Below are 10,351 nucleotides of genomic sequence, written 5' to 3'. Positions count from 1 at the left end.
GGCTGTTTGTCTAATTATCTAACTAAATAAACAAGTGCCTAAAGACAAATACAACACAGATTTACAGTGTGCTAGATGCTTCATGCTAATGGTGTAAAAATACTTTTATTCTCCATTAAGTACAAGACAGTTGAACAAGCTGTCTTGTCCTTACACTGCAGTAACACTTGGTTACTCTGGAGAAGCTAATACACCACAGTGAAGGGGTATCCATACCATAGTTACAACATTAGTACAAAGCAGCATGAAACCCTGCATTGAGATGGTTTTGAAATTCATGATGTAGAACATATGTACAACAAAGGACACACAGAGGGAATAAAAAAAGTGTATATGCATGTACTGATTGGAGACCTACGTGGACATGGAAGCATTTGCCCACAAAACCACAAAGAAGAATGTCTTTGGCCTTAAGCCAGTACAAGAGCACCTCTGAAGCAAAGTACACGAATAAGTTTTCTCCATTTCTACATTGCTGGATATCAACTTATTAATAAAACCATTAACATTTTTCTCTAATAAATTGTATTCATAACCACTCTTTGCTGTATGGTAAATATTTACCAGAAGGTGTACATCTGTAGCATGTTTTTACTCTTAAATACGCAAATAAGATAAAAAATTCTAACACACGTTATTCATCTACATATATAAATTCGTAATTTCCATTTGCAACTCCCACAAATCATTGTAATTTTTTTTAATCATTTAACAAGTTTATTTCTACAAATTATGGCTTAAAAGCAGGTACTGTAGATACAAAAATCTGAAGAGATTGATGTGCAGCACATAATTTCTTCATGTTGTTTATGTGGATAACTTATTAATTTCAGTGGGTATTCATCACATTTCTCATAGCAGCAATAAATAGGCATTTTACTTTTCATAAAACATTATTTCAGATAGGATGTTAGTCAATACAAAATTAACTTTTAACCGCACTAGAGTATCATAACCCATAGGTCATTACTGGTTGATCATGAAATTGGAATATATAATATTGATCTCTGTGCCAACCTATGACTGAGTGATTTGTAGGGTCTCCAACATGTCTTCCACTGCCTTCAAAGAGTATTTAGTTTCTTTCTTACTGCGACCTGCAAACTAAACAACAACAAAAAAGGATTGTTATTTGTCATATATCAGAAATGCTGTGCATAGATCCTATGCAATTAATAGTTCTAAACATTAAGTACCAAAAATTAACTCTATTTATTACAAACTTAAAAGCAGAGCCTTTTAATTATTTCACTAAAACTGAGCATTTTTACTAGAATACAAGCTGTTTCACCCTTCCTCTAGTAAGTAATGAAAAATACAACAGAACTCCTTAATTTCACTCATTTGCCCTGAACTTGAATATTCAGCACCAACAAATATTCCACTTTGAAATGTAACGTTTATCCGGAGAGAGAACTTCCTGCTGTTTTGTTTGCTCTGTAAACTTAAACATATTTTTTATTTCAGATTTCATTTTTTTATGTCATCTAAATTAGATTATATTCATAATTTAAATAGTAGCAAGACTTGGACCTGTTACTGAAGCTAATCTATTTACTATTTTTGTTACAGCGAGAAAGTTCTACTTATCAAAATCTACTATAAAATAATCCAGTCATCATATAATTATACTTTATGGTTCAAAGTAATTGTACCACCTTGTACTTGATTGTAATCTAATATTACAACAGCGATTTCAGAAAGCATTTGAAATAAAGTCTGTCTTGATAACAAAGAAAGATACAGCCTAATAAATACTACTTATGGCTTTAGACTTCCCAAGACACATGCAGCCAAGTTTGGGAAAGGAAGGGGTAGAATGGTAGGAGATGTTGATCACCTCACACTGACCTCAAAAGGGTTTTTCTAACTGTACTGATGATTCTCATCACTCATCGGCCATATCTAACACTGGATTTATTGACTAGGTTGGTCTTCAGTCAAATTAAACTCAACCATTTTTAATACACCTGCATTAAAAAGTTTTGCATTTGAGGTTGGGAGGGACAGTAAAGAAATTACAAAGCAGTAACTATAACATGCTGCTAGTAAAATAGCCTATTCTCTACCTAAATGTTAACATCTTAACACTCAATAAATTTTCAGTTTAAGTTTTTTTATTTCAAATACCACTGGTGTCTCGCAGTTAGTCCTTGATTTATAATGTGTCCCTTCTCTCTTGTAATTAAGTTAATTTAGCAAACTCTTCATGACCTGTTAAGAAAGATTAAGTCATCAAACCTAGGTAATATCACACCAGCAACAAGCTGCAGGACCTGTTAACCTGCTTTTGACCTTCAGGCTACAATCTAACACCGGGATTCCGAATCAGTACTAAAAAATAGTTTTGGCACAGTAAATGAAAAACTATTTCAAATTAAATAGTTAGGAGAATGATATGTTGCTTTTGTGGTAACACTTTACAGTTGAGACATACTGAAAACACTGTATTTTCATATCTCCAGATGATGAATTGATGTGCCATGTTTTGACTTTAGTAGTATAAACCTATTCTTCAGGTTGTGTGGTTTCCATAGTGACCTGCAACAGTCAACTTCAGAGGAAAATCAAGAATTTCTTGACTCTCTCCCAGGTGAGAGAAGATCTGACTTAATGCAATATCCTCTTTCTGTTCACACTAAACAAGAATAGTCCCAAGCAGATAATTGGGAAGTCCAAATCCTTTCATAAAAACAAGGAAAATTAAAAAACAGAACTCAAAATCCTCGACTGAAAAATTGTTTCAAATTCAAAGCATTCAGAGATTTCAATAAAAAGCACAGAAGCCTGTGGATAAAAGGACACTTGGCAAGACACACAGAAAGCATGCAGAGGAAAGCTTCAAAATAAGAACAATTTCACTTATTTTACTTCTCTTCAGGAAGACTGAAAGCAAAACTGACATAAGACATTAGTTTAAAAAATGTTACTTGCTAATTTCAAGAGTGGTTGCCTTCATGATACTGACATGTACTTTAAGCTGAACAAATAAAACCAAACTCTGCGTCATAACAAACAGAAGTATACTTGGAAATGTAATCACTTCAAATTTGCCCTGACGAACAATTATTTTGTCTATTCTGCCATTACACAGCAATTTGACTGATTGAGCCGGAATTCATTTTTTAAAATCATGATTTAATTTTCTGTTTCCCAAATGGTTTGTAACAAAATCACCTCTCTTGAACCATAAATAACATGTGGATTGCTAACACAGAAGAGTTTAGCAATGTACCCAAGAAGCATGTATCTGGAAAATTACTACGAGTAGGATCACATTAAAGATTTTTGTGAGCATTAATCAAACTTGTCTGCCTCTGCTGAAACGCTTCTACCAGAGGACATGCTAAACCAATTACCTAATTGAAGAGCACTAGGTAGCCATATTTTGTTTCGATGTTAAAGTAACTGTGACTCATGTCTGCAGTCAGAACAGATACACGTTCTTCACAGGGTCCTCACAGAGAGAATAATCCAGTTTCCCAGTGACAAGGCAAAACTAAGCTTATAATAATAATAAACCTAAAATCATTCTTTGAATAATGAGCACTTCTCTAACATCTGAAATAAAAGATTAAAATTAAATTTGTTTTTTTTTTCACTCAGTCAATTAAATTTAAGTGGCTTAGAGAATAATCACTTTTTTTTTCAGAGCATGCGCTAGCAGCCAGAAACTCCAGCTCCACACAGCAGCCCTAGCTACAAAACCTTTGTGTCTTCCTGCAAGTTTGTATTTCTCCTGGATTAGGCACAGATGAGAAGTACTAATTTGCACAGGATTATACACAGAGGACTACATATTTAACATCAAAATAAGTATATTAACCAGACAGAGCATCAAATATCTGTCCTTTTCAGAAAACTATTTAACTCAACTATTCTTTATCATCATGTTTTCCTCTAAAGAAACTGCTGCACAATCTAACCAACATTGGTGAAAGTAAGATTTTCTTTTTTACATCCAAAGATTGTTTTAAATGACAATAAACTAAAAAGTTCCTCTGATTTCATACCAGAATGGACAGGAAAAGCAAAAATCAAGTGCCAAAGCAAACTGACTGAATGAGAGAATAAATTGAAAGAAGAGGACCAGTAAAAATATTTCAAATAAATTGCATATAAAATAAAAAAAATGCAACTATAACCAGTGCTGAATTTGAAAAAATAAAGGCAGTTTTCCAAAATTACTGAGCAAACTGCTGGTAATTCAAGTTCAAATACAGACTGAAAATGGGGAAAGATCTCACTGCAAGACAATTTCTCAAAATTAACTTTTTGAATTAATAACTTCGTATTTTAAAGTCACAAACTCATATAATTTGTCTAGGCACCCAAATCAGGATTCTAAATGCATCTTATTCTCTAGAACATGATTACCAGAAAAACTGCATTTAACAGCATAAGAAGATCCAACTAATAAAATAAGTCAATGTCAAACTCAACAAGCTCTTAAGGCTCTTATTACGCTTTACAGAGTGCTTTGAATAACGCAAGGGAAGTGGGGAGGATTTATAGAGATAATGTAACTATCTAGCTTAAAACCTGGCTAGACAACCCACTAAAGGGGGAATGCTGTAAAGACTTCCACTGGCACAAGCAACCAAGGTTTCATCCTTAGGTCCAAAAGATGACAATTTCCAACCACTCAACATGCTAAGGGAGCAATAAATCAATACTGACTCATAGGAGCAACTGCCACCTACTATATCACCAAACACCATTTGCTGTAGCAGCTGGATGTTGTAAATACATACACACTGGAGTGGCCAAACCCTTCTACAGTCATGTAACGAGCTCAGCAGGGTTGGGTTGGGGCAGTCCTGTCCAGCTGTAGTCACTAGAGCTTCTTGTGATACTTCTGTGAAGAGGAAGGGGGTGTTCACACCATTTGCTCGCCAAATCCTATCTTAAGCACTTCCATTTTCTGTATAGCTAAATTCCCCCTACGATTCCAGTCAGATATGGTGTTTGTCACTTTTAGTCCCAAACAGCTAAAAAGAGCAGCTGAAGTATGTAATGTATCACAAAAGCATGAAGTCACAAAGAAGTTATGACATGTCTTTTAAACATATGTTAGTTGTGTTAATGTCGTCTGTTCTGGTAAGTATCAACCCAAAATCTTAAAGTACAAATCCAAAAGAGCTTCACAGAAACAGTGGAATTGCACTTTCCAGCAAAAAAAAAATCCAAAATCCCCAAAAAACCACACACATCCAGAAAACCCCATAACACCACCACCACTCCCAATACAAGTCATATTTTGTTAGAGATATTGTGAAATTAACAGACAGACATACGGAGAGAAAAAAAAAAAGAGAAAAAAAAGGCAAGGTTATCTGGCTGTGAGTCAAGTAACTACAAACTGCCACAATTAAAATTTCATAATATTTAGAACCAGGAGATGTTTATTTCTAGGTCTTAATCTTGGTATGCCACCATTCCACAGACAACACTGGTTTTAAATTTCCATCCTGATGCACCATGAAATGGGTTGCTTCCCAGAAGTGCTAACAGGTCTCTACCGGTGCTTTGAATTGGAAACTTCAGTCATAATATTCACTTAAAACATGTGTCCAAAACCACTCTAATCTAAGTAGTTAATTTTATTAAGATGTGAAACATAGAACAACAGTTTTCACTCAAAATTCACACATCTTTTAAAACCTGCTTTGTTCTATCAGTGATAAATTCACTGCGTATTCTGTTCTTCAAGGTTTTGGGGGGGTGGGATGTTTGGGGTTTTTTAAAATCCTGCAATACTTGAGTTTTCCATCAATACTGTGCTTCCAGGAATGTCAGGCATACTGAAGTCAAAAAAAGTCCTGCTTATTTATGGGACATCAGACAAAGTTGGTAATTCATACACATCTTACTGTCATGAGCAGGTAAATGGTTTATTAATGAAAAGCAGAGTCGTTTAAAGAGCAAAAGAGAGAAATAAACTTTAGGCACACAAGTATAAAATGCTTAATTATGTCCTCAGGGATACAATATTCTTCACTGTAAAGTACAGTCAGAAGCTACAGGGCCAATCAGGGGAAATGGAAAATACTTCAAAGTTGTAATACATCAAAACCACGTCAGCCACAAGAAGTTGCACCCTTGGTAATGAATTGACATGCAGTGTATTAAGAAAACTGCATTGGCCATAAAAGAAAATCCTAATTTAATTCTACAATAGATGGAGCTGTTCAAAAGGCCATTTGGCAGTATTAACTGTGAAACAGAGGCAGCAAGAGAAAAATTAGGTATTGGCTTCTGATACTGAAATAATACAGAGAAAAAGGAGCATTACATGTATACAAAGTCTTCCCATTTAGTACCAACACTTTCACTCAGAAAAAGTTTTGGGGAGAACTGGACAGTATGATGTTGATGTTCAGGACTACTTATACATAAACTTTGATTGTCAGATCATTAAGAACAGCTGTAAGGGAGTCAAACATACATACTATAGGATGCACAGACAGCAGAATCTATGAGCTAAAACCTGTTTTCATTCATAGTTATAAAAAATAGAGAGACTTATAAATACAAAAGCAAATACTGATGTTTATGCATAACTTTTCAAATAGCTGAAAAGACTCCTAATGACTTCAGTAAGCTTTGACGGTAGCCTACAAAGTGTACATTTTCACAACTCAACAGGCATTTTTCCATACAGCTACGCAAAACCAACTTCGGTCTCAATTACTAAGGTAACTATTATGAACACCATTAAATACGATTTTGAAAGGTCAGAATAAACTGAAGGAAAATAAAATTCTAGAATTTTCATTTGTTTTCTAGTAAAATAGAAGTAGATGACCAAGTCACTCTAAGAATTAAGACATACCAAATTTTATTAAAATACTTAGCTGTAGAACTGACTCTTGGAGGTCAACATTACACTAGCGTACATTCAGTTAATGTTAGTAGAAAAACACATATTTAAAGCTAGTAAGAAAATAATACCAATTAATACATGTAAAATATCAACCTTATGTTAATTATGGCTTCCAGGAAATCAAACAGAAGTAGAACACAAAAAATCCAAGCAAATTATGTTGATTTATATGTCATATATAACCTCTTGAACAGCAGTGGATAAAAGTGCAGAAAAGAACTACAGAGCACATTAAGAGTACCATCGAACAATGATGTACTAACCTGGTATGCTCTATTTATTTGATTAGCTGCCCAGCTGGCATATTTCATATTATCTTTTTTCATTTTTGCACTTGCTTTTGGACTGGAAGCAATATGGCTGGCAGACTAGGAACACAAAAATAAAAAAATAAAAAGAGTGAACTATAAAATATATGTGCATGAAATAAACTGAGAGCATTCAGCACCTTTGCATTCAGAACTCCCTGCACAGTGATAGTAGAAAAAGGGAAAAACAAAAAGTCACTGGTAAACAGCACCCAAATGAGAATTAGTTAAACCTTTTAAACAAATGTTTGTTCTAATTAAAGCTAAACTAGACTTCAGTTCAGTTGTGTACTGAGTTACGAACCAAATCTGGACATGCCCAGCTAATATAATTTGCTTTTCTTAAAGTGAGAGTTATGAATTAGTTTTCCCCATTCAGTTTGTTACCAGAGATGACACAAAATACATCACTTGTGCGTCCAAACTGCCATTAGAAACATGACATTTTTCACTGTAGCATCAGAAAACTCATTTTAAAAACAGGTAGGACTCTATACATAAACTATGCCCATCTTCACCTGAAAAAACAAAAAAGGTTACTTAAAAACCGAACTCATCTGAGAGACTCAGTCGACATGCCTGAGGGATGGGATGCCATCCAGATGGACCTGGACAAGCTTGAGAAGCAGGCCCATGTGAACCTCATGAGGTTCAACAAGGCCAAGTGCAAGGCCCACATGAATTGAATTTGTGACCTAGTACAAGGTCAGCATACTACGTTGAAGTACAATTCTCTCTGGTTTCCTGAATTCAATTAAGTACTGACCAGTTTCCTCATCAGATATGGCTGAAAGCTTTTGTGGAGAAATGACCAGGGTTATGGACATTCTTTGGAGGATTACTAACACTGGGCATATCTGTAAAGTACAAAAGCAGCAGCCACAGCAAAACCAGATCCTAAAGCCTGGAAATACCATTACAAAGAAACTAGGGGCCAAAGGGTAGATGCAGAAGCAATGGCAAGTTGTGCTTGCAAAAACCACCTAGTGAAATGCGACAGCAGCAAGCCAAACAAAACTGAAGAACTGAAAGAGAGCATACACGCATTTTTTGCAGTAATGAACTTGCATTATGCAAATTAGTGTTTATGTGTATGACTTTGAGACATTGTCAAAACAAAAAGTTTCTCAAATGCTTGGGTCATATTAGCTTAAGGTTGCCAGCCAGGTCACCATAGATAACAGGCTCTAAATCTACTTTACAGACTGAAAATAACAGGCAGGACATAAGATCTGCCAGAGGACAAGCCAAGATTGGCCATAATAAACCCTCAGGCCTGTTCTAGAACCAATGCAGAAGTCTGTATGTATACACACCTTATAATCAGTTTAGGCCAATAAATAGATTCGCTACAAAACTTACTCCTAAAAAGTTAAATGACCAAAGGAACAGCAAGGACAGTTATGTTCTCTCCTTGAACATACAATCACCAACCCAAGAATCTCTGCAGACGGGCTAAGAAGCTTAGGTCCAAGTCTCTTTGAGTCTTAAAGGTGATGCCTAACAAGTCCTTGAAAGGAAGCTCCTATTGCCTGGTATTTATATGAAGCCTCAAAGTTATCTGCCCAATGTGTCTCTGTAAACTGTCGCCCTCCTAAGAGAGAAAAGGATGGCCTAGAATTTGTAAAAAAGAATACAATATATGGAATCTTTCTGGTTTTGTCTCTAAAAAGATCTTTTAAAAGATCTAAGATCTAAAGGAAGAGCTTCAATAGAGGCCTCACTGTGTTTGGAGAAACTGAAAAATGGATGTGAGTACATGCTACCCATAGTTACCATACTCACAGCCACACTAAAACCAACAATGCTGTGCAAGCTAAGGACTCATTTTGAAATGGAAAGCAGAAAGTTGTATTTAGAAACTGGAGTGAGAAAAAACAAAGAAAAAAAACCCAGGCTGGTTAAAAAAAAAAAAAAAAAAGGAAAAAAAGCAGCCATCATACTGTGCTGGTACTTTTCAGTTCACCTACAGAGAGGAGTATGACTTTAAATCCTTTTTCAAGAAGTTACCTTCATGTGTCAATACTTATAATTCTTTGGAAATCACGGGCAAGACTTAAAGGTTAAGAGCACTTCAAGTAAGGAGTACTTACTGTCCATACTCAGTATTTAAAAAGTGTTAATAATCTGAGCTATTAAGTTAAACTAACAGAACCCCTCTCCCCCAAACAGTGAAGGATAATACACATGCATAGAAACATATTCAAAATGGTAACATGGAAAATATATAATTGTGCTTACCATGTAAAGTCCAAACAAAGCTCTCATATTTCTGTTGTTAAGCTTCAGTGCTTGTGCAAAATACTTTCTTGATAGCTCAAGGTTTTCAAGCCCCCCTTGAGTGTATTTAACCTGTAAAAATTATAAGCTCCTGAAACTTGTACGTCATCCATACCTCAGACATTCACTCTTGAACAAAAGATAGGATGAAACTTCATTTCAGGTTTGCTTCACATGATATTTCAAGTTGGGTGAGTCCTACCAAAGGCCAAATACTGGCTTGGGAGAAATCCCAGCTCTTTTCAACATAGAAATTTTATAATATTTAACTACAGGAGAAAAAACACCAGCATTAATCTAATTGATTTATTGCTACAAGAATAAAAAGTGATTATTTTGCACCTACACATCCTTGCAACCTCGGGATAGTCTCTTATGAAAAGTAACACAAACTTTAAATCTAAAGCTAAATTCTGACTACTTTAAATCCATACTAACTCTATATTCCTTCAGCATACGTTACACCAGTAAACAAAACACAATGCCTTCAACTGCAAAATAGTGCACAAAGTTTAGAAGATTACACCATTGTTTTTCTATTCATTTTGCCTGTTATTAGATCAATAAAAAGAGGGATAAATACTAGAAAACTTGCATCACAGTCTTTCTACCAGAAAGCTACTCAGACTTTCAAGCTTTAATGTTAACCCAATTTTACCACAGTAACAAAACAAATTAAAACCATTCTAAGCAGTTAACAGTATAATCTAGGGAAAAAAAAATACACCTGAAAAAAGAGCACAAATGGGTAAAAACTTTGAGCTAAAACTTCTAAGGGCCCTCTCTCCCCCCAGTACTCTTTCAGGCAAAATTTCCTATGTGGATTTGAAGATCTGGCTCCACAATAACAGGCAATATATCATAACCTCTTAGGCAG

The 10,351-nt window shown here is 35.1% G+C and overlaps 1 protein-coding gene across 1 annotated transcript in view; it reads right to left on the bottom strand.

Moving 5' to 3' along the window:
* Positions 1–694: 694 nt before the first annotated feature.
* Positions 695–10,351, bottom strand: part of EMC2 (ER membrane protein complex subunit 2) — a 35,993-nt gene continuing 26,336 nt past the window's right edge. The window contains exons 8-10 of the mRNA XM_009706140.1: positions 9,436–9,546; positions 7,150–7,254; positions 695–1,104 (exon numbers count right to left, since the gene is read on the bottom strand). Coding sequence (XP_009704442.1) covers positions 1,018–1,104; positions 7,150–7,254; positions 9,436–9,546 — 303 coding nt within the window. The 3' untranslated portion in view covers positions 695–1,017. The remainder of the gene's footprint in view (positions 1,105–7,149; positions 7,255–9,435; positions 9,547–10,351) is intronic.

Source organism: Cariama cristata, unplaced genomic scaffold (assembly GCF_000690535.1).
Source record: "Cariama cristata isolate BGI_N322 unplaced genomic scaffold, ASM69053v1 scaffold16068, whole genome shotgun sequence".
Classification (NCBI taxonomy): Eukaryota; Metazoa; Chordata; class Aves; order Cariamiformes; family Cariamidae; genus Cariama; species Cariama cristata.
Note: the sequence above shows the minus strand (reverse complement) of the source record. Positions and strands in the feature narration are given on the sequence as shown.